The sequence below is a fragment of the Rousettus aegyptiacus genome, unplaced genomic scaffold, assembly GCF_014176215.1.
Source record: "Rousettus aegyptiacus isolate mRouAeg1 unplaced genomic scaffold, mRouAeg1.p scaffold_m13_p_4, whole genome shotgun sequence".
NCBI classification, from domain to species: Eukaryota; Metazoa; Chordata; class Mammalia; order Chiroptera; family Pteropodidae; genus Rousettus; species Rousettus aegyptiacus.
Genome location: NW_023416307.1, coordinates 43,001,946 through 43,027,010, shown reverse-complemented (window position 1 = coordinate 43,027,010; position 25,065 = coordinate 43,001,946). Strand labels below are relative to the sequence as shown.

Here is a 25,065-nt window from a genome sequence, read left to right as displayed (position 1 = left end):
GGACTCAGGGCTACTTGATATAATTGTGCAATTTGAGTATTGCACAAAGATGCCTGGCCCAGAGAGTTAATGGGGATTGAAACTATGAGAATTCCCCTTGCCAAGCCACACCCTTGTACAAAGATACATTTGCCCGGAGGAAGGGTATGTTTTTCTTTGTACCAAGTTATCATATAGGTCAGCACATCTCTTCCTCCGATATTAGCAGGGAATTCTCTATTCCCAAAACGGAATAGGAGACTCTACCTTATAAATGTATAGCTGCCCCAAACACAGAAATATATCTGAGGTGAATGTCATAGGCGTGAGTGAGTAGGCTTGGAAAAAAATGGATTATAAAGAAGGTCTAGGGTATAGATATTTTTAGGACATAATTTTTAAAAACAGTTCCTGCATCTGTGGGAATTAGAGCAATATTATGTAGTTGTAAGACAAAGTGGTTAAAGACAACCCAGTGGTTAAACACAATGAAGGAAACACCTGGCTGTGCATATGAGGGTGGTTGTACTTGGGTGATAGAACTTGTGGACATTACATTGAGGAAAACTGTAGTGCAGGAAAAAGGAATCCATATATAAAATTCTCTATTGCTTTCTGTATCCTAAGCCTGGATAATTAAAGAAAGCTTTACTCCCATAATAAAATTTCAGGCTCAGATTTGAAACTGTGAACTCTCAGCTTATGGAAGTGGTCCTCCTCCTGGGAAGAATCCTGCCAGAATGAACCAAGAAACAAGAAGCAGAAGTTAGGAGCCAGGTTATCTTAAAGTCGCAGTTTTTCCCAACAGTTGTATATTAGACAATGGAGAAGACCTTTCTGAGCCTCATTTCATCTGAAGGAAGAGACTGCCTTTCTCACTGGGGTATGAGTCTCAAAGTATATCAAGAAAATCTTCATAAACTGTGAGACAATGAAATGCTGAGTTTCAGAATTTCAAAGGTCTGACCGAGCTGGGTTGAGCCAGCAAGGTTGGCTGGACTCCTCTACATTAAAATGGTCTGTTTCTGAGTGGGATCTGGGCTCACCTGCCTTCCAATTGTGACAAGGGCTTTGACTAAACTCTAGCATTGATACTTTTAAAAAAATTGAATTATGTGTCATACCCAAGATAATAGGTAGTCTCCTGATTCAGACAGGTTATGTTTTGACCACAGGAAATTCTGTCTTCTAATGGAATCAGTGGTTAATTAGAGAGGATCTTTTCTTTTTTTAAAAAAAAAATATTTGTCAGTTATAGTTAGCATACAATAGTATATTACTTTCAGGTGTACAACACAGTGATTAGACATCTATATAACTCACAAAGTGATCACTCCAATAAGTCTAGTGCCCCCTAACACCATACATAGTTATTACAATATAATTGGCTATATTCCTTATGCTATACTATTTCTATCTACATGATTATTAGTAACTACCAATTTGTACTTCTTAATTCCCTCCCCACTTTCTCCCAACCTCTTTAACCCCCTTCCCTTCAGGTAACCCTCAAAATGTTCTCTGTCTATGAGATTGTTTGTTCTTTAGATTCCACATATACATGCAATATGGCATTTGTCTTCCTCTATCTGACTTATATCACTCAGCACACTACCCTCTAGGTCCATCATGCAATATCTTTTACCATCCCCTTACTTTTAATGTGTGAGTATCTTTTAATCTGAAGTCTCGTGGAGATGGCATATGTAAGAGTCTTGTTTTCTTATCCATTCAGCCATTCGCTCTATTGAGCACTTGAGCACTTAATTCTTTTCCACTTGAAGTACTTGTTAATACATTACTGTCATTCTTTATTCATATTTTTCTACATATTTTTAATTTATTATTTTTTAATGGTGACATTGGTTAATGAAATCCAATAAGTTTCAGCTGTACACTTTAACAGTAAGGCACGTACATATTTCATTGTGTGTTCACCTCCCATAGTTAGATTTCTTTCTGTCACCACATATTTGACTCCCTTTACCCCATCCGCCTCCCACCCCTACCCTCTACCCCCTGGTAACCACTAATCTATCGTCCATATCCATGAGTCTCTCTTTCTTTGTCCTGTTCATTTGGTGCTTTTAGGATTATGCCCCACATTTAAGTGATATCATGTGATTTTCAGCTTTTTTCTGTCTGGTTTATTTCTTTTAGCATGATTATATCAATGTCCATCCATGTTGTCACAAATGGCAGTATTTCATCTCTTCTTATGGCTGAGTAATAGTCCATTGTATATATGCACCACAGCTTCTTTAGCCAATTATCTGTCGTAGGACACTTCAGTTCCTTCCTTGTCCTGGCCACTGTGACTAATGCTGCTATGAACATCGGTGTGCAAATATCTTTTCGAATATGGGTTTTCAAGTCTTTGGTGTAAATACCCAATAGAGGGATTGCCGGATCATATGAAAGATCAATTCTTAGTTTTTGAGGAACCTCCATACTGTTTTCCATAGTGGATGTACCAATTTGCAGTCCCACCAGCAGTGTATGAGGGTTCCTTTTTCTCTGCATCCTCTCCAACATTTGTCATTACTTGTCCTGTTTGATTATAGCTATTCTAAGAGGTGCGAGATGGTATCTCATTGTGGTTTTGATTTGCATTTCCCTAATAGCTAGTGATGTTGAGCATTTTTTCAAATATTAGTTTGCCATTTGTATGTCCTCTAAGGAGAAGTGTCTGTTCAGGTCCTCTGCCCATTTTTTGATTGGGTTGTTTGGTTTTTTTGTTGTTGTTATTGAGTCATATGAGTCCTTTCTATATTTTGGATATTAGGCCCTTATCTGAGGCATTCCTTGCAAATATATTTTTCCATTCTGATGGTTGTCTCTTTACCTTGTTGACAGTTTCTTTTGCTGAGCAGAAGCTTTTTAGTTTGATGTAGTCCCATTCATTCATTTTTGTTTTTACTTCCCTTGCCTTTGAGGTCAAATTCAAAAAATCCTCTTTAAGTCCAAGATCCTTGAGTTTAGTTCCGATATTTTCTTCTATGTATTTTATTGGTTCAGGTCTTAGATTCAGGTCCTAATCCATGTTGAGTTAACTTTGGCGTTTAGTGATAGACAACAGCCTGGTTTCATTCTTTTGCAGGTGGCTTTCCAGTTTTCCCAGCACCATTTATTGAAGAGGCTTTCCTTTCTCTACTGTATGTTTTTGGCTTTTTTGTCAAAAATTATTTGCCCATATAAATATGGGTTTACATCTGGACCTCAATTCTGTTCCACTGGTCTGCATGTCTGTTTTACTGCCAATACCATGCTATTTTGATTACTGTTGCTTTGTAGTATAATTTGAAGTTAGGTAATGTGATGCCTCCAGCCTTGTTCTTTTTTTCTCAGGATGGCTTTGACAATTTGGGGTCTTTTGTACTTCCATGCATATCTAATGATTTTTTTTCTATTTCTTTAAAAAATGCCAGTTAGATTTTGAAGGGGATTGCATTAAATCTGTATAATGCTTTAGGTAATATGATCATTTTAATTATGTTGATTCTTCCAATCCAAGAACACAGAATATCTTTCCAATTCTTTGTAACTTCTTTGATTTCTTTTAACAGGGTCTTGTAGTTTTCATTATATAGGTCTTTCACCTTTCATTAGATTTATTCCTAAGTATTTTATTCTTTTTGTTGCAATTGCAAAAGGAATGATTTTTTCCCACGTCTTTTTTGGACATTTCATTATTAGAGTATAGGAATGCTATGGATTTTCGAATGTCAATTTTGTATCTAGAAACTTTACTGTATTTGCTTTTTGTTTCTAGTAGTGTTCTTGTGGAGTCTTTAGGGTTTTCTATATAGAGAATCATGTCAACCACAAGTAGTGACAGTTTTACTTCTTCATTTCCTATTTGGATGCATTTTATATCTTTCTCTTGATTATAGCTATTCTTAGAGGTGCGAGATGGTATCTCATTGTGGTTTTGATTTGCATTTCCCTAATAGCTAGCGATGTTTGCACTGATTGCACTCGCTAGGACCTCCAATGTTATACTGAATAACAGTGGTGATAGTGGACAGCCTTGTCTTGTTCCTGATCTTAGAGGGAAAGTTTTCAGTTTTCCACCATTAAGTATAATGTTGGCTGAGGGTTTGTCATATATGGCCTTTCTTATGTTAAGGTACTTTCTTTTTATACCGATTTTGTTAAGTGTTTTGATCATAAATGGATGCTGTACCTTGTAGAAGGCTTTTTCTGCATCTATTGATATGATTATATGATTCGTATTTTTTAATTTGTTAATGTGATGTATCATAGTAATTGGTTTGCATATGTTGAACCAAACCTGTACACCTGGGATGAAGCCCACTTGATCATGGTATATAATCTTTTTAATATGTTGCTGTATGTTATTTAGGGTTTTACTAGCATGTTATTTAGGGTTTTTACATCTGTGTTCATGGGACATATTGGTCTGTAGTTTTCTTTTTTTGTGTTATTTTTACCAGATTTAGGTAGCAGAGTAATAATGGCCTCATAGAATGAGTTGGGAAGTATTGCCTCCTCTTCAATTTTTGGAAGTTTGAAAAGAATAAATCTTCTTTGAATGTTGGGTAGAATTCACTGGTAAAGCCATCTGGTCCTACTTTTTGGTAGGCTTTTGATAATCGTTTCAATTTTCATATTGCTGATTGGTCTATTTGCATTTTCCAGTTCTTCTTGATTCAGTCTAGGGAGGTTGTACCTTTCTAAGTACTATTCCATTTCTTCTGGGTTATTAAATTTGGTATTATATACTTTTTCATAGTATCCTTTTATGATCCTTTGTATTTCTGCAGTGTCTGTCATAGTTTCCCCTCTTTCATCCCTGATTTTGTTTATTTGTGTCCTTTTTCTTTTTTCTTCAGTGAGTCTAGCCAGATGCTTGTCAATTTTATTATTCTCAAAGAACCAGCTCTTTGTTGCATTTATTTTCTGTTTTTATTAGTTTTGTTTTGTTCTGTTTCAATTTCATTTATTTCTACTCTTATTTTGATTCTTTCTTTCCTTCTGCTGACTTTAGACTTCATTTGTTCTTCCTTTTCTAGTTTTTTAAGATGAAGCATTAGGTTTTTTTTATTTGGGCTTGTTCTTGTTTTTGGAGATAGGCCTGTAATGACATGAACCTTCCACTTATGACTGCTTTTGCCGAGTCCCAAAAGTTCTGATATGCACTATTATTATCATTCATTTCTGTCTATCTATTGATCTCTCTTTTTATTTCTTCTCTGGCCCAGTTATTCCTCAGTAGCATGTTGTTTAATCTCTATGTATTCGTGGTTCTTCCCACTTTCTTTTTGCAGTTGATCTCCAGTTTCAAAGCATCATGACTAGAGAATATGGTTGGTATGATTTCAACTCTCTTATATTTGTTGAGGCTATCTCTGTATCCCAGTATGCGGTCAATCCTTGAAAATGTTCCATGTGCACTAGAGAAGAATGTATAAGCAGCTGTTTTGGGATGAAAGGCTCTGTAAATGTCAATTATGTCCAATTGGTCTAAGGTGTCGTTTAAGGATGTTATTTCCTTATTGATTTTCTGTTGGGATGATCTGTCCATATCTGACAGTGGGGTGTTTAGGTCCCCTACTATGACAGTGTTTGGGTCTGTTTCTCCCCTTAGTTCTGATGGTAGTCGCTTTACATATTTCAGAGCTCCTTGATTGGGAGCACGAATATTAATAAGAGTTATGTCTTCTTGGTGCATGATTCCCTTTATCATCATGAAGTGTCCCTCAGTATCTTTCTTCACCTTTTTGATTCTGAAGACTATTTTGTCTGGTATTAGTACCACTAACCCACTTTTCTCTGAATGCCATATGCTTGAAATATCAATTTCAACCCTTTCGCTTTGAGTCTGTATTTGTGTTTGGAACAGAGATGTGTCTCCTGGAGGCAGCATCTAGTTGAGTTTTGTTTATTGCCTCATTCTGCAACTCTGTGCCTTTTCGTTGGTGAGTTCAGTCCGTGTACAATTTGGGTGATTATTGAAATACGAGGTCTTCTTATAGCCATTTTATCTTTTGCTTTCTGGTAGCTCGGTTTTTCCATTGCGTCCTTGTCCTTGTGTTTCTCTTTTTATTGTGGTCAGTTCTTGTGGATTTTCCTTATGGTCCTTCTTGTTTTCTGTTATATACTTCAGTTCTGAATCTTTGGCATGTGGTTACCACTACCAGTACGTAAAGGATACAGTCGTCCTTTTTCTTCTGCACTTGCCTCATCTCCATTCCCCTTTGCGAATTGGGATCTTTGAATCCTCCCCTTTTCAGTCATTGCTGTCTCAGTTTTTCTGCATGTACCCTGAACATTCATTACTATCTTGCTATAGCAATTCTCTCCTTATCGTTTAAGCTTATAATGCCCTGTTCTTATTCAGGGATGGACTCCTCTGCTTCTATTTGCCTGCTCGTCACCTTACTCCTAATTATGGAATTTTTTTTTATTTTGTCATTTTTGTTTTAGGTGAGCTGACCCCTTTCAGGATTTCCTGTAACGCAGGCTTTGTAGTGGAGAATTCCCTCAATTTTGTATGTCTGGAAAGGTGTTTATTTCTCCTTCATATCCAGAGGAGAGCTTAGCTGGACACATTATTCTAGGCTGGTAGTTCCTTTCACTTAATAGTTTGAATATTTAATTCCACTCCTTTCTGTCTTGTAAGGTTTGTGCTGAGAAGCCTGACGATAATCTAATGGTTTTTCCTTGATAGGTTACCTGGCTGCCCTGAGAGTTTTGTCTTTGTCGTTGATTTTTGATAATTTTAATACGTTGTGTCTTGGTGAAGGCCTCTTTGGGTTGAGCTAATTGGGCGTTCTGTTGACTTCCTGAATTTCAAGCTCCAGCTCATTCCTTTGACTTGGGAAATTCTCGTCAACTATTTGTCTGAAGATGCTTTCTAGTCCTTGCTCCTCCTCCTCGCCTTCAAGAATGCCCATTCTTCTCATGTTTCCTCTCTCGATCGTGTCAGCTAGTTCTCGTGTTTCTCTTTCATTCTTTTTCATTCTTCAGTTTCTTTCTTCCTCCTTCTGATTTATTTTTAGATTTCTGTCTTCGCTATCACTGATCTGTTCCTCCATTTGGTCAACTTTATTTCCCAAGCTTGCTCTTTCATTTTTAACTTTTTTTTTTTTCCTCCAGAAGATCTATTCTATTTTTTTTTTGAGGGTTTCGGTCCCCTTGCTAAGGAACTCCTTCTGCTCATCTAGTTGCTTTTTCAGTTCCTGAAATTCTTGATATGACTTGTTTCAGATCTCAGTGAGTTTTTTCAGAAGTACCGTCCTGAATTCTCTGTCATTAAAGTTGTGTTTTTCTATGTCTGTAAGCTTATTTTCTGGAGATTTTTCTCCTTCTGAGATGCCTCGTCACCTTGGTCGTTCATGGTGTTTAATGGACCAGTTCTCCACCTGGACATTAATGGCAGTGTATTCTGCTCGCCACCCCCCCCAGAAAGAACATTTATTATATTAAGGTCTCTCTTCAGCCTGTTGCAAAAAAGGTGCTTTTCTTTTGGATTAATGGCAGTGTATTCTGCTTTTTTTTTTTTCCTTCCCCAGATAGAAGATTTATTATATAAAGGTCTCTCTTCAGCCTGTTGCAAAAAAGGCGCTTTTATTTTGGTTTCCAGTAGGTGGCAGCTAAGCTTCTTGGATCCCTGCTTTATATAAAGCCTTAATGGTGCCTCTTTTTTTTTCCTTTATAGATGTTTGATCACGCTCGCTACCCTCAGTCTCAGTCCCTATCCCTGACAATGTTAGCGACAGTTTTGGTAGCATTTGGTCAGATTCCCCTGGGGCTCTGCAGTGTTCGGTATCAGAGGATATGGGGTGAGGGGCCCTCTGAGTTGGGGCCTGGGGCTACAGCTCAGTCTCAGTTTTGTGACTGTGGCTGGTAAAGATCAACTGTTGTTTCTCTGCTGTCCTGCTTCTCTGCTTTCTTTCCTGATGACTGGGTCCTGCCTCCAGTTGCCTAGAGATCACAGCTCTCCCATGCAGAGTTGTTCCCATCCCCCTCCTCCGACAGGGCACTCCAAATGTGAAAGGCAGCTTCTTTGTTTTTCCCAGTTCATTGCCCAACATCTGGGTTCTGACCTGTGGGTCTTATGCACAGGTCCCACGCTCAGACGTGCTGGTGTGTAGTTTGGATGTTTTTTGTTAAGTTTTAGATATTCAGCTTATCGTTGTTTCAAGGGGAGAGATCTGAGAATATCTCTCACCCCACCATGTTTCTCCAAATTATCTCTACTTTCTAAAGAAGTTCCTCCAACATTTTTATAATGCTGGCTTGGTGACGATGAACAGTTTTGGCTTTTTTTTTTTTTTTTTTATCTGGGAAGCTCTCTATCTGTCCTTCAACTCTGAATGATAGGGTTTGCTAGGTAGAGTAATCTCGGTTGTAGGTCATGGCTTTTCATCATTTTTAATATTTTGTGCCAAGCCCTTCTGTTCTGCAGTTTCTTTTGAGAAATCAGCTGCCAGTCTATGGAAACTCCCTTGTAGGTACTAACTACTTTTCTCTTGCTGCTTTTTGTTTTAACCTTTGGTATATTAATTATGATGTGTCTTGGTATGGGCTTATTTGAGTTCATCTTTTTTAGGACTGTTAGCACTTCCTGGGGTTGTATGTCTATTTCCTTCACCAAGTTAGGGATGTTTTCCAGTATTATTTCTTCAAATCCATTTTTAATTTTGCTCTTCTTCTCCGTCTGGTGCCCCTATGAGGCAAATGTGGTTATGTTTGATGTCATCCCACAGGCTCCTTACATTGTCTTCATTATTTTGGATTCTTTTTCTTGTTACCATTCTGATTGGCTGTCCTCTGCTACCCCATCCTCTATACTAGTGATTCGATCCTCAGCTTCCTCCACTCTGTTGATTCCCTCTAATATACTCTTCATGTAAGATATTATATTCTTCATTTCCTACTGATTCCCTTTAATAATTTCCACCTCTGTTTTTATGTTGTTTTTTTTTTTATCTTTGTTAAAGTTCTCACTGAGTTCATCTACTTGTCTCCTAAGCACCTTGAGCATCCTTATAATCAATGTTTTAAACTCTCCATCTGGTACATTGCTTATCTCTGTTTTGGTGAATTCTTTTTCTAAAGCTTTGTTCTGTTCTTCCAAGTGGGACATATTTCTTTGTCTCCCCGTTTTGGCTGCCTCCCTGTGTCAGTTTCAATGTATTAGGTAGGGCTCCTAAGTACCCCAGTCTCATTAGAGGGACTTTATGCAGTAGGCATGCTACGGGGTCCCTTGGCACAGACCTGAGAGGGGTCCAGATGCAGGCCAACTTTAGTTGTAGCCTGTATACCTCTGGGGCCACCTGGTAATAGTCACCAAGCAATCCACATATGGCTGCCACCTATTCTTGGCTTATAGGTGCCTTGAGGAGTCAAGTCCAAAACTGAGGCAGGCTGCCACGAGTACAGATTTTGCAGGTGCTTATCAAGAGGTATAAGGCATGCCGAGGCCAGATGCTGCTGCTTTGGGTTTTGTGAGCCTTTGAGAGATTTTATGAGTTTGCAGAAGGAGCCAAGACAGTCCATTTGTATGGAATAAACCACTGGAAGCAGCCTGGGTGGGCCCACAAGTTAGAAGAGGCAGAGGCTCAGGGAATCCCCTGGGCGGAGCCACATGTGTTATCCAGGTTGATGGCACCTGCATCTGCAGGCTGGGAAAGGGGAGGGCTCAGCAAAGGAACAATGGCTTCTGCCTGTACCTCTGTCTGGGAGCAAACCATCCCTCTAGCCCTCGCCCTGAAGCCTGACAGCTCAGCGCCTCCCCACACATCCCTGGCTCACCTCAAGCAGCTGCTCCAGCGTTGGAGCTCAGAGCGGGTGAGTCCATCAGCAAGTAAGTCTGGGTGTGGGCCCTTTAAAAGGAAAGTCTCCACTTCCCACAGCCCTCTGTCTCACTCAAACCGCTACCTCTGCTGGTTGTCACAGCCAGTGGTTGTGGGAATTTCTCTTCTTGGCACTGGAACCCTGAGCTGGGGATCCCCGTGTGTGGCTGGGACCCTTTGCTCCTCAGGAGGGGGAGTAGGCTGTGCTTCCAAGATAGCTCTCCCGATTCTCCATTGCCACTTGCGGTTGTGGGACTGTGCCATTTTGCGTCTCCATCCTGCCTACTATTTTGAGGTAACCTTTGATTTGAGGTGACCTAGTTATAGGGCTTCTGTTCAACCTGGCAACTCCATGTACTGGTTGCTCTGCAGTTTTTTTTATAATTTTTGTGTGGTTGCTAGAGGAGGTGTGCAGTCTTTACCTTCAATAACAACTTCGGATCTTCTCTCCTTTTGATGGGGCCCATAAAATCAAGGTAACTCTCAGGCATCAGCACCAGCCTTAACAGATGCACTATAGAATTCCCTCCTCCTTCACTGTTGGTTTGTTGGCCATTACAGTCCACACAGAATTGGTCCACTGGCCTGGGCTGCTTCTCAGGTTCAGGTCCACGCTTGCCCTCTTTCTCTGACAGATAATTTGAGCTAGTAAGGATCATAGAAATCAGTGACAAAGGTAAGTAAAAGTATGTATGCCAGCTTTTACTTCCTCTTATGGTCATTATTAAAGCAATGGCAATCACAATGAAGTTTGGTTCATCTGTAACTTCTGACTAGAGCAAGAACCCTAAAAAGCATTTCAATGCACCTTCCCTCATTCATAGGAAGATTTACATTCCCTCTTTTGAAGTTGCTGAAGCAGAAATACAATGTTCGTCCATGCCCATCCAAAAGGATGTTGAAGTTCAGTTTTCATGAGGGCACTATAGAGGTCAGCAAATTGGCAAGGTTGTCCAGGTGACAGGAAGACATGTGTCACATACACCGAACAAGTGCAGCAGGAGAAAGCTAATGACACTACTGTTCATGTGGGCATTCACCCAGTAAGGTGGTTATCACTAGGCCAAACTGGACCAAAAGTACAAAAAGGTCCTTGAATGTAAAGCCAAATCTCACCCAATAGGGAAAGAAAAGGGCAACTATAAGGACAAAACAACTGAGATGATGCAAAAATAAAATAATCTCATCTACAACTTTTATTAAAGAAATGCTAAAATGAGTAAGTATGAACATACGTATATATGAATATTTAATATAAATGGATATATATTCATTCATACGGCCTGCTTTTGTTTTTGATGTCACAATTTATATATTGTATATCGTGTATCCATTAGCGAATTGTTTTAGCTATAGCTATTTTTAATACTTTTATCCTTTAACCCTTATGCTAGAATTAACACACCACTATATACAGTGTTAGTGTATTCTGAACCTGATTATATTTTTAACAATGTGTTGTATATTTTCATGTGTTTTCATCTTACTAGTTTGAATCCTTCCATTTCAGCTTGAAGAACTTCTTTCAGCTCTTCTTATAAACTAGATTAAGTGGTGATGAAATCCTTCAGCTTTTGTTTATTAGGAAAATTATTTAGCTCACTTTCTTCTGTGAAAGTTTTTCTGGGTAGAATATTCTTAGTCGGAAATTTCTTTCTCTCATCACTTTGAATATATCATCCCATTCTCTCCTGACCTACAAGATCTCTCCTGAGAAATCTATCAACGAATATGGGAGTTCCCTTGTTGAGAGAATGATTTTTTTTTCTCCTGCTTCTTTAAAATTCTTTCTCCTCCTCCTCCTCCCAGTGTGTGGCTGGGACCCTTTGCTCTGATCCGGGTACAGGGGGTGAAGGAGTGGGAGAAACTCAGGTAGCTGGCATCAGTAAACACAAATACCTATAGAGTGAAAACTGGTGAAATCTGTGGGGGGTATATGGCAGCTGTACCAGCCACTGATTCCTTCTTCAGTGGCAAAAGCTATGTTTGTCTGTAGAACAAGTAGCTGTGAACCACAACCGCTTCTGCTGCATGGCTGCTATTGGTAGCTGCTGGGATTTTTTTGTTTTTGTTTTTGTTTTTGTTTTCTGTATTCTTAGCCATCTCTATATTTTTCGGCTTTGCCTGTCTGGGTGGAGTGAAACGGAAGCTGGTCCTTCATGTGGTGCCCTGAAAGGCTGAATAAGCTGTTCACTTACCCTGTTTCTCTTTTCCTAGTGACCCGTAGTTCTTCCTAGCTAGGAAGTTCCCTCTTGACACTAAACAATGTCAGCTTGCAGGATGGAATGATGCAGGCAAAATAACTTGTATAGTTATTCTCAGGTTTTTTGTATCACTCTGTTTCTAAATTTTTTTGTGGTCTCCAGAGCTTACTTGGAGCTGTTTTTATTCATGGATAACTGTTTAGCTATTGATCTTTGTGTGGGGACAGAGGCTGGGGTCTTCTATGTTGCCAGTTTGGTGACATCACTCTCCCTGTCATTGTTGTTGTCGTTATTATCTTTGTAATTCCATCACATGGCACCAGGACTGGCACAGTATACATACAGAAATATTTATCTGTTGGATGGACAAGTAGTGGAGTGAATGGATACATGGATAAAGGAATAAATTTAATATTTTTTTTAAGTTCTAAAAAGAAGAGGGTTCAAAGAGATAGCTGGCAGGATTAGTGGGCACTAGATTCAAAGAGTATAAAATGAGCTTTAGATCTGGACTAAGGAGTCTGTCCTAAGTAAAGGCTGCTGAGTTAGGCATTAGTAGAAACTTCAATGTAAGGATAAATTTAAAAAGTGTTACAAGTCTTGAATAGTGCAGCAGTGTTGGTATCTTTCCGGCTGGTAAACACGAAATACTGTTATGTGGCTTCTAATGAAAACTACCATGGCCTGATGAGAAATAATTCACATGAGTGAAACTGAAGGGGAAAAAGCTGAGATTACTAAATGCTGGCCAAGTACAGCAGACAGTGAGATCACCATGGTCACTGCAGGCCAAACTACTAACTCCCTTCTATTGGTAAGCATTGCCTGGAGCATTATAACCTATGGTTGGATTATTTTATTATAAAAGTGGCTGCTCAGGATTTCTCTCTGTTTTCATTTTTATGTAGAACTCTTAGATGAATACTACTTTATTACCCAGTACAGTGCTGCCCAGGGCCACACCCTTTCCCTGTGTAATATGTTCCAGAAATGGGTTATTTCCCACTTGGGAAAAAGTATTCATGTAAGGACAAAGAAGATATTTCCCTTTTTATCTCCTTCCGTAGAGATTTGTGGAGGCTCCTGGCTTTTGTCTCAACCTGCACTGCAGTGTTTAACAGATTTTCAGCCGTTTTCATGTCTGTGCCTATTACTGTTCCTTTTCCATTCATCTAATCATGCCTCCAGATAGCCTTTGGCAAGTGGGTTTCAGAGTGTCCTGATAAAAAAACTCTATGTAACTTTCTCCCACCTACTTTAAGGCTCCTTCAACATTTCTTTGGCAAGAGGTAAAAACAAACATCTGAACAAGCACAGCGAGAGCTTCGAATGATGCCAGGACCTGGGCCTTCAGTGCTGGCCCTATTTAGTATCGACCCACCTGTAGGCTGCTTCAGAGAAGAGGGGTTGCCTTTAGAGACAAACACAAACCTCATCACCACAGACAGACCAGGCCTCATGTCTGAAAAGAGTGGGTCCTTTTTGTAGCTAAAGACTTTAAAAACTCAATCGCTCAAAGCAACCACACTACTTTGTAGCTCCCACTATCATGTTGCCTCCTATTCCCGCTCTGGTTAGCCTGTGTATGTACGTGCACACATACTCCATATGGGACTTCTCTGTAGAGGCCATTTTTGCTTCCCAAAGTCTTGCTGCATGCTTTGACCTTATCCCTTTAATTGAAACTCCAGCCCAATCAAATCTCGACCCAAACAGGACGAAGAGGCATTGATCTGAAGTGGACCTGTCTTTATGACAGCCATCACTTTCCTTTTCTTCTTTTTTCCTTCTCTGAGCACCAATGCCAAGTACCAGCCATTTTTGCTGCCTTTTCTTACCATCATATTCATTGCTGTCAGAGCTCAGACTGCTCATTGCATACTGAGTTTTCAACATCCCATAGATATTTCAGGGAATCTGAACTTATAGGGTGTTCTTATAGTTTCATTATAGTCTTTTCATCCTATTCCATAACAGAGCTATAAAATAATCGCTATCCTTTCCCCTCCCATTGTGGCACCTTTAACTTGAGCCAGGCAGGTTCGCCTCAGTTCTGTACCTTTCCCTTCAGATAAGGCCTTTTTCAGGAGGTTCTTTATCGAGAAAATAGGGACCCATTGGGTCCCTTTGCCAGTTTCTCAAGTGAAAAATACTCTGAATAGAATTAATGGCAGATTTGACATTGCAGAAGAAAAGATTAGTGGACTTAAAGATGTAACACTGGAAACTATCCAAAACAGGGGGGAAAAAAAAAAAACAATTTAAAAAATGGAAAGAGTATCATTGAGCTATGGGATAGTATTAGGCAACCTACAATTCATGTTATTAGCGTCAATAAAGCAAAGAGTATAAAAAAATCTTTGAGAAAATAATGCCCCCAAATTTTCCAAATTTGATTAAAACTCTAAATACATATATCCAAGAAGCTCAAATAACCGTAAGCATAAAAATCATAATAGGAGAGTTTGGAGAAACATGGCAGAGTGAGAGATGTGCCCAGGTCTCTCCCCTTGAAACAACAATAAGCTGAGCATCTAAAACTCAACAACAACAAAAAAACTCCCAACTGCACACCACCATGTCTGAGTGGGATCTGCGCATAACGGCTACCACAGGTCAGAACCCCAGATGTTGAGCGTGGACTGGGAGAAACAAAGAAGCTGCCTCTCACAGTAGGAGCTCCCCGAAGGAGGAGGGAGGGAGAAGGTACAGTAAATTCCCTGAACAACCCTGCCTGAGAGAGCTGTGAGCACCATGCAGCCAGCAGCAGGACACAGTCATCAGGGCAGAAAGCAGAGAAGTGGAGATGGCAGAGAAGCAGGGACAGCAGAGAAACAACAGTTGATTTTTACCAGCTGCGGCTGCAAAACTGAGGCTGAGCCACAGCCCCCACATCCTCTGAGACAAAACACTGTAGAGCCCCAGGGGAATCTGAGCAAACGCTACCAAAACTATCACTAATACTGTCAGAGACAGGGACTGAGACTGAGGGTAGCGAGCATGATTAAACATCTATAAGGAAAGAAAAAAAAAGAGGCATCATTAAGGCTTTATATAAAGCAGGGATCCAAGAAGCTTAGCTGCCACCTACTGGAAACCAAAATAAAAGCGCCTTTCTTGCAACAGGCTAAAGAGAGACCTAAATATAGTAAATCTTCTTTCTGGGGAAGGAAAAAAAAAAAAAAAGCAGAATACACTGCCATTAATCCAAAAGAAAAGCGCCTTTTTTTGCAACAGGCTGAAGAGAGACCTTTATATAATAAATCTTCTTTCTGGGGTGAGGGGGCGAGCAGAATATACTGCCATTAATGTTCAGGTGGAGAACTGGTCCATTAAACACCATGAACGACCAAGGTGACCAGGCATCTCAGAAGGAGAAAAATCTCCAGAAAATAAGCTTACAGACATAGAAAAACACAACTTTAATGACAGAGAATTCAGGATGGTACTTCTGAAAAAACTCACTGAGATCTGAAACAAGTCATATCAAGAATTTCAGGAACTGAAAAAGCAACTAGATGAGCAGAAGGAGTTCCTTAGCTAGGGGACCGAAACCCTCAAAAAAAATAGAATAGATCTTCTGGAGGAAAAAAAAAAGTTAAAAATGAAAGAGCAAGCTTGGGAAATAAAGTTGACCAAATGGAGGAACAGATCAGTGATAGCGAAGACAGAAATCTAGAAATAAATCAGAAGGAGGAAGAAAGAAACTGAAGAATGAAAAAGAATGAAAGAGAAACACGAGAACTAGCTGACACGATCGAGAGAGGAAACATGAGAAGAATGGGCATTCTTGAAGGCGAGGAGGAGGAGCAAGGACTAGAAAGCATCTTCAGACAAATAGTTGACGAGAATTTCCCAAGTCAAAGGAATGAGCTGGAGCTTGAAATTCAGGAAGTCAACAGAACGCCCAATTAGCTCAACCCAAAGAGGCCTTCACCAAGACACAGCGTATTAAAATTATCAAAAATCAACGACAAAGACAAAACTCTCAGGGCAGCCAGGTAACCTATCAAGGAAAAACCATTAGATTATCGTCAGGCTTCTCAGCACAAACCTTACAAGACAGAAAGGAGTGGAATTAAATATTCAAACTATTAAGTGAAAGGAACTACCAGCCTAGAATAATGTATCCAGCTAAGCTCTCCTCTGGATATGAAGGAGAAATAAACACCTTTCCAGACATACAAAATTGAGGGAATTCTACACTACAAAGCCTGCGTTACAGGAAATCCTGAAAGGGGTCAGCTCACCTAAAACAAAAATGACAAAATAAAAATATATTCCATAATTAGGAGTAAGGTGACGAGCAGGCAAATAGAAGCAGAGGAGTCCATCCCTGAATAAGAACAGGGCATTATAAGCTTAAACGATAAGGAGAGAATTGCTATAGCAAGATAGTAATGAATGTTCAGGGTACATGCAGAAAAACTGAGACAGCAATGACTGAAAAGGGGAGGATTCAAAGATCCCAATTCGCAAAGGGGAATGGAGATGAGGCAAGTGCAGAAGAAAAAGGACGACTGTATCCTTTACGTACTGGTAGTGGTAACCACATGCCAAAGATTCAGAACTGAAGTATATAACAGAAAACAAGAAGGACCATAAGGAAAATCCACAAGAACTGACCACAATAAAAAGAGAAACACAAGGACAAGGACGCAATGGAAACACCGAGCCACCAGAAAGCAAAAGATAAAATGGCTATAAGAAGACCTCGTATTTCAATAATCACCCAAATTGTACACGGACTGAACTCACCAACGAAAAGGCACAGAGTTGCAGAATGAGGCAATAAACAAAACTCAACTAGATGCTGCCTCCAGGAGACACATCTCTGTTCCAAACACAAATACAGACTCAAAGCGAAAGGGTCGAAATTGATATTTCAAGCATATGGCATTCAGAGAAAAGTGGGTTAGTGGTACTAATACCAGACAAAATAGTCTTCAGAATCAAAAAGGTGAAGAAAGATACTGAGGGATACTTCATGATGATAAAGGGAATCATGCACCAAGAAGACATAACTCTTATTAATATTTGTGCTCCCAATCAAGGAGCTCTGAAATATGTAAAGCGACTACCATCAGAACTAAGGGGAGAAACAGACCCAAACACTGTCATAGTAGGGGACCTAAACACCCCACTGTCAGATATGGACAGATCATCTCAACAGAAAATCAATAAGGAAATAACATCCTTAAACGACACCTTAGACCAATTGGACATAATTGACATTTACAGAGCCTTTCATCCCAAAATAGCTGCTTATACATTCTTCTCTAGTGCACATGGAACATTTTCAAGGATTGACCGCATACTAGGATACAGAGATAGCCTCAACAAATATAAGAGAGTTGAAATCATACCAACCATATTCTCTAGTCATGATGCTTTGAAACTAGAGATCAACTGCAAAAAGAAAGTAGGAAGAACCATGAATACATAGAGATTAAACAACATGCTACTGAGGAATAACTGGGCCAGAGAAGAAATAAAAAGAGAGATCAATAGATAGACAGAAATGAATGATAATAATAGTGCATATCAGAACTTTTGGGACTCGGCAAAAGCAGCCATAAGCAGAAGGTTCATGTCATTACAGGCCTATCTCCAAAAACAAAAATGATTCCAAATACACAATCTAACACTTCATTTAAAAAACTAGAAAAGGAAGAACAAATGAAGCCTAAAGTCAGCAGAAGGAAAGATAATAATCAAAATTAGAGCAAAATCAATAAAATTGAAAACAAAGCAAAACAATAGAAAAAATAAATACAGCAAAGAGCTGGATCTTTGAGAAGGTTAATAAAATTGACAAACTCCTGGCTAGACTCACTAAAGAGAAAAAAGACACAAACAAAATCAGGGATGAAAGAGGGGAAATTATGACAGACACTGCAGAATTACAAAGTATCATATAAGAATACTATGAAAAAGTACATAACACTTTTCAGTATATAGCATTAATTTTATAATTTATATGGAAAGGCAAAGGACTTAAGATACCTAAAATAATTTTGGAAAAAATGCAAATTTAAAGCTACAGTAATCATAACAGTGTGGAATAAGTATCCAGGTAAACAAATAGATCAATGGAACAGAGTAGTCCTGAAATAGATCCACACACATATGGTAAATTGATTTTTTGGTAAAGGTGAAAAGATTATTTAGTGGTAAAAATATGTTATTTGCAACAAATCATCCTAGAAAAACTAGATGTCCATATGCAAAAAATGAATTGTACTTTGTACCAATATAAAAATTAACTCAAAATGGATCAAAAACCTAAATGTAAAAAGTTATAAAACTTTTAGAAGACAACCTAAAATTTTTTATAAATTTGGGTCATGCAAAAATATCTCGGCTATAACACCAAAACATGATCCAGAAAAGAATAAATTAATAAATTTGACTTCATCAAAATTTACAATGTTTGCTTTTTATAAAACATTATTAAGAGAATGAAAAAAAAAGGACTGGGACATAATATTTATAGATCACAAATGCTGATAAAAGACTGGTATCCAGAATATATAAAGAACTCTTAAAATTCAATTATATGATAATTTGTGCAAAAGGGTGAATTTATATGAAAATATTCTTCACCACAAAGAATAACAAATGGTAAATAAGCACATGAAAATGTTATGAATATTATTTGTTTTGGAATTGTAAATTAAAATAACACTACACACGTATTATAACTTCTAAAATTATTTATTCTACCAAGTGTTGGCAAGGATGTGGAAGAAATAGAACTTTCACAACACTGCTGATGAGAATGTAAAATAGTACAACTACTTTAGGAAATAATATGGCAGCTCTTAAAAAGTTAATTATACATCTATCATATGACCCAGATCATACTTGACTACTAGGTATTTACCTTAGAGAAATGAAAGGTTTGTATGTAAATAGTCATTGCAGCTTTATTTATAACAGCCCCAAACAATCCAAACAATTATCTCCGTTAATGAACAAATGATCGCATATTCGTAAAATGGAATACTATGTAAAATGGAATGCAATTAAAAGGAATACATTATTAATACAAACAACAGCATTGGTGAATCTCAGAATAATTGTGCTGAGTAAAAGCAGCCAAAAAAGAGCGCAAGATGATTTTGCAATTATGTTTTCTTGGCTAGTCTGTACTATATATCCAAGAATCTTTCTTTCTTGTATGTTTCTGGTTAGGGTGGGACACCAGGGAGATCTTTTTGAAATTTTAAGGGGTTATAGGAAAGCTACTTTGTAGCTGACACACACTGTTGCTGACCTGCTAATTCCCTGTGTTGACATGAAGCAGTATCTGGCTCTGTACTTGCTCTACCTTCTCTTTACTCTTCAGTTTTTCTGACTTTGTTTACCTTTGGACAAAGGGCCCTGGCTTCTGCAAGATATCTTCATCACCAAAGTCAGAGGCAACAAAAATCAACAGGTGTTTCAGTCTGTCCTTATGAGGTTCATGCTCCTGGGGTTTTAGGTTATGCTTGTGGGTGTCAGCTCACGCTTGTCAGTTCTAGCCTGCTTGTTATCTTTCCTTCCCAATTTCCTGCCCTGTGGACTACAAATGCTGTCATCAGACATAAAGACATAGCCTTAAAGAGACTGTTTAACCAGCCCCCACAATTGCATATGCCAATTTCTTTAACAAGAATCTTTAAAATTGTGTGTGTGTGTGTGTGTGTGTGTGTGTGTGTGTGTGTGTGTGTGTGTATACCCCTCTTCACCCCCGCTGGTTCTGCTTTTTAGTGAACTCTGACTGATATAGGTACAGGGTCCAAAGTTATAATTCCATGTTATAAAATTCTAGAAGATGCAAACTAATCTATAGTGTGAAAAATTGGAGTTGGGGAGGAGTAGGGAGGGATGGAAGGTAGGGATTATGAAAAATGAAGAAAAAACTTTAGGAGATGATGGATATTTGTTATCTTGACTGTGGTGGTGGTGTCTTAAATGTATACATGAGTCAAACCTATCAAATTGTCACATTAAATAGGTACACTTTGTCATATGTCAATTCTACCTCAACAAAGCTGTTAATTTTTTTGAATACAGGCAAGAGTTGGCACACTCCAGCACTAATTTCCTACTTTGAGATGCCTAAAAATAAAATTCTAGGAATCTTTTGGGCTGTGTTGTACCACCTTCACAGTGTAGAGGAAGTAATAGAAAATATAACATTTAATAACAGAAAGCTGATTTAATTCAGCCTTAAGAAAGACATAGCATATTTCAATCTAGGAAGAAATATGATGAAATGTGTTTTTCTTTTTGTTATCTGTACTTCTGTATTTTTGTATAATAAACATGATATAATTGTATTACAGAAATAAAAGAAAAATATGGCACATTTTCTGGATGTATTTCTCTTTTTCACTGAAAGTTCTTTTTATGTACTTAAAAAAAGAATTTTAAAGGATAAAATTGATAGCATGAATTAATATTCTCTGTGACATGAGAAAATATAAAGGATCTACAAAGATATGAAATGGATGCTCTGTGACCACTAAAGCCCATAATCAAAGATTTAGTTATTTAATAATTTTATTAAGCTTTCTATTATTTTATTATTTTATCCTTCTGGAAGGCTAAGGTAATGAGACTTCTCCCAGGAAACAAGAGCATTTAGTTTAGACACAAAATGTGTTCATCAATGAAACATCCAGGGAGAAAATGTGTTCTACTGATTTCTTATTTTTACTATCAAATTTAGTTTTCTCAGTCACAGGTTCCACATAGTTAAAAAGTTTATCTTATAATTATACAATCCTCATACATTGAGTATTGTATCTCCAGAATACTGCGTCTTCCTGTTTAGTTTAAACAATTTTCATTATTCATCTTCTGTGAACCAGACTCTGTAGTAGATGTTGGGGATAAAGTCAAATGACACCCAAGCCCTGTCCCATTTGTATTTGTGTGTGTTTGTGTGTGTGTATGTGTGGAGAGAGAGAGAGAGAGAGAGAGAGAAACAACATACGACTTTACTATAATGCAATGTGTGTGTGTGTGTGTGTGTGTGTGTGTGTGTGTGTGTGTGTGTGTGTGTGTGGATAGCCATAGAATGGAAATGAAGAGGGCAGAGGAGCGGTACCCATACGAACCTTGACAGAGGGGATGGTGTGGGCTCACAGGCCTCCCAGAGAAGGTGCGGACCTGAGTTAATTCAGCTTGGCAATCTCTGCGAAGAGTATTACAAACCTAGAAAGACTTATCTAGGTCTTTAGGAACAACCTATATGACCACAAAAAATAAACTTTTTTGCTTAATAGCTTAATGAAAGTCCTCTTTCAAAATTACATTGGTCAGCAAATGTCACACCTTAACTGCCTTAGGGAAAGGGGGACTTTAGAAGGCTATATATATATATATATATATATAAAAAATGCCCACACACATAGATGATAATCTTAGGCTTTTGAATTTTCAAGGATCCAGATCTGCGATTATGTACATTTTTAAGAAATTTGTCAAGAGAAATTTTAACTATGTGTGCTTTTTGCATTCTACTTTTTGAATCTTACAACTAGATAGGAATATGATTCCACTATGTAAATTTCAAAAGAAAAATATTTTTACTCCTAGAATTTTACACCTAAACAATTTGTCTTTCATGTGTGTAAACATAAAAACATTCTCATGTAGGGACCCATGTGTCCTTGAAACAATTTTTTGAAGATATACTACAACAGAATGAAAAATGGAGCAAACTAGAAGCATCAAGAATGAGGCTGTCACAATATAAAAGTATTGTTGCTGAGTAATTAATCAATTTGAAATAGAAATGTACCTAAAAATACATTGTAACCCTGGTTATAAAACTGAATATTATCAAAATTATCCTCCCACAACAACGTTGTGAATCTAAAATCCTAATATTAATAAAAGTTAAGGATAGGTAATAAAGACTAAAAATGTGTCACATTTCTTATCTTCTATATATAGAAATACAAGATACCATTTCATTTGATTCTGATAAGGAGTAAAATATGGATTAAAGTGCTTTTACAAAACTTTAAGGTAGAATGAAATATAAGATATACTACACCATATAGAATTATATAATACAAAGCTCTGAAAATGATAAAAGAAGATAGCCAGATGATAAAAGGAGAAAACAAAAGAAATAGTAAGGAAATATAAAAACAGCATGAAAGGTAACAGTTAAACATATTAATCATGATGATATATTTAAATGAGTTAAATATACCTATTAAAAGGCTAATATTCTGAGTAAGGAAACAAAATCTAATATGTTGTTTTTTAAGAAACATATTTAAAACCAAATGAGACCCCCCCCAAAAAAACTCTATAACCAAAACAATTGTCATGAATATACTAGGTCTTTTTAACAAATGATACTGGGGCAACTGAATTTCCATATACAAAAAAAAATGAAAGTAGACTTCTCACGTATGTCATTTACCATACTGGCCATGGAGTCTTTTCTATTGCCCTGCCAGGACAGGGAAGTAAATTCACAGTCCTATTCAACTGCTAAGCACAGCCTCCAGCCCCACCCATCCAGGAAGCCTTGCTAGAGGAACCTAGGCAACCATGGAGCACATCCTATAATCCTGCCCAACTGTTAAGGGTAGCCTCTGGCCCCATACAACCAGGGAGCCTGAACAGTGACCCTGGGAAGCCTTGGAGCCCAGCCTATGGTACTGTCAAGCCACTGACCCCAGCCTACAGCCTTGCCTGATTGCTGAACATATTTTACTCCTTGCCTGCAGCCCTGTCCAGGCAGGGTGCCCAGACAGTGACTCAGCCAAATCAAAAGCACGGCTTACAGCTCAGCCTGACAAAGGAGCTCAGAAAACAACTTTGCCTGACCACAGAGTACAGCCCTTAGTCTTTTCCAACCCGAGCTTTGCACAACCATGGAGCATAGCGAGTGGCCTGCCAGATTGCAAAGCCCAGCCTGTGCGCACATCCAACTTCAGGACACAGCCCATGGCCCTACCTAATTACAGAGCACCTGAGGCTCTGCCCAACAGTGAAGCCATGCCCACAACCTGAACACAGACTCCAGCCAGCAGAACCATCCAGTTGGGGAGCACAGCCTGATGCCCCAAACAACCGAGAAATATTGTGAAGTCTAGCTCACAGTCCTGCCCGGTTGTGGAGTCCAACCAGTGACCCAGTCTTACCAGGAAACACAGCCAGAGATTTTGCCCAACCATAAGCGATTGCAGAGCCCAGCTAGTAGTTCCATCTGACCACCAAGCACAAAGAGCAGCCCTGTCTGATCAGAGATCCTATCCAGTGGCCTCGCCAGTAGCATGGACAGTACCTGGCCTCAGACCAGAGGAATTGCCTCACCTAGTTAGATACCCTCAGAGCAAGTCCTCCCTCCCCATGGATCCATGGATGCTACCAGCTGACCTGTCCAGTATCTCCAAGCTATGTTAACGTGTGTAGGTCTCTCCCTGCTGAAGTTTATGTATAAAATCTGGAATAAGAGACCACTTACTCAAATGTGCAAATACCAATGCAAGGAACCAAAGATAAAAAAAAAAAAATCAAGTGAACATGACACCAACAAAGGAAATAAAACTCTAAAACTGACCCTAAAAAAAATGGAGATCTGTAAACTGTCTGACAAAGACTTTCCCAAAGAAAAGTTGAGGGAGATCATCACCACTAGATCTGCCTTATAAGAAATGCTAAAGGATGTTCTTCAAGCTGAAATAAAAGGCTAATTAACATCTCAAAAAAACATATGAATGTATAAAAGTTACTGGCAATGTCGATATATATTCAAGGTCAGATTCTTTAACATTGTAAGGGGGGTACGTATATCTCTTACAATTCTAGTCTAAAAGTTAAATATATGTATTAAAATCAACCATAACCATATAATTTTTTATTGGATAAATAATATAAAAAGATGTAAATTGTAACATCAATAACCTAAGATATGATGGAGGGATAAGTCAAAGTATAAATTTTCCATATGCTATTAAAGATTATGATAAAGGAATCAAAGCATACCACCACAAAAAGCAAACCACAAAGGAAGACAGCAAGAGGCAAGAAACAAAGGATCTGCAAAAGTCAGAAAAGAAAATGGCAATAGTAAGTCCCTACCAACATTAGTTATTTAAATGTAAATACATTAACTTTTCCAATTGAAAAACATAAAATGGATAAATGGATTAAAAAACACACACACACAAGACCCAATGATAAACTGCCTATTACATACTCATTTTAGCTTTAAGGACACACACAGACTGAGAGCAGAGGGATGGAAAAAGGTATTTCAAGAAAATGGCAACCAAAAGGAAGTGCAGGTAGGTGTGAGCCTTTCCTCTCCCTAGTGCCTGGTGAGGTAAAGAGGAGCCAGGGTCCCACTTTTCCTCCCTTGCCCCAACTTATACACCTTAAAAAAGTCAGCAGAGGCTAGAGTAGGGATCAGGGGGAAGGCAGCCCAAGGAGGTTGCAGAAACTCCCCTCCAGACCCAGACAGAGGGGTCCAAACCTCTGAGCTCACCTGCTGAAAGGACTTCACAGAGATTTAGAGCCACTGTGAATCCGGCAAGCACAAATCTCAGTTCCTCCAAAAATTGAAATCTATTTTTCTATCACTTCTATTTTGAGCTCCTATTTTGGCATCACATCTAAGTTCCGGGAAACTTACAACACTAAGGCATCAGGTGCGGGAGTCCAGAGTCCAGCCTTCTCTTATCCGGCTACTGAGCAGCACTACTCAGGTGTCACTCATTCATGATCTCATCAGGAAAGGGCTTTCGCTCAGCTGCTTTTGTGCCTTTCCAGGCATGAGATTTCTTCAAGGCTGCTTAAGGTCCCATCTGCCAGGACTTATATCCCCATGAAGCCTCACCCTCCAAGGATTTATAAGTCCTTCCCAGAGCTTCGTCTGGGTAGCAGGGCACGGGACCCTCTCTCCAGGCCCACAGATAGCCACACTCCTTTTATTGTTCTTTCTAGCCCCAGAGGACTCTGTTGTGGGTGGGGAGTTACCAGCAGGAGAGGGGAAATATTTGCTTGCTAGGGCAGCTGTAACAAAGTATCACAAACAGCAT

At 38.7% G+C, this 25,065-nt stretch overlaps 1 protein-coding gene and 1 pseudogene across 1 annotated transcript in view; one reads left to right on the top strand and one right to left on the bottom strand.

Moving 5' to 3' along the window:
- Window positions 1–8,913: 8,913 nt before the first annotated feature.
- ST6GAL1 (ST6 beta-galactoside alpha-2,6-sialyltransferase 1) overlaps window positions 8,914–25,065 on the bottom strand; it is a 109,054-nt gene continuing 92,902 nt past the window's right edge. Inside the window, exon 13 of the mRNA XM_016136280.2 lies at window positions 8,914–10,448. Within this exon, the coding sequence (XP_015991766.2) occupies window positions 10,318–10,448 (131 nt within the window). The 3' untranslated portion in view covers window positions 8,914–10,317. The remainder of the gene's footprint in view (window positions 10,449–25,065) is intronic.
- On the top strand, window positions 10,548–11,051 carry LOC107505893 (annotated as a pseudogene).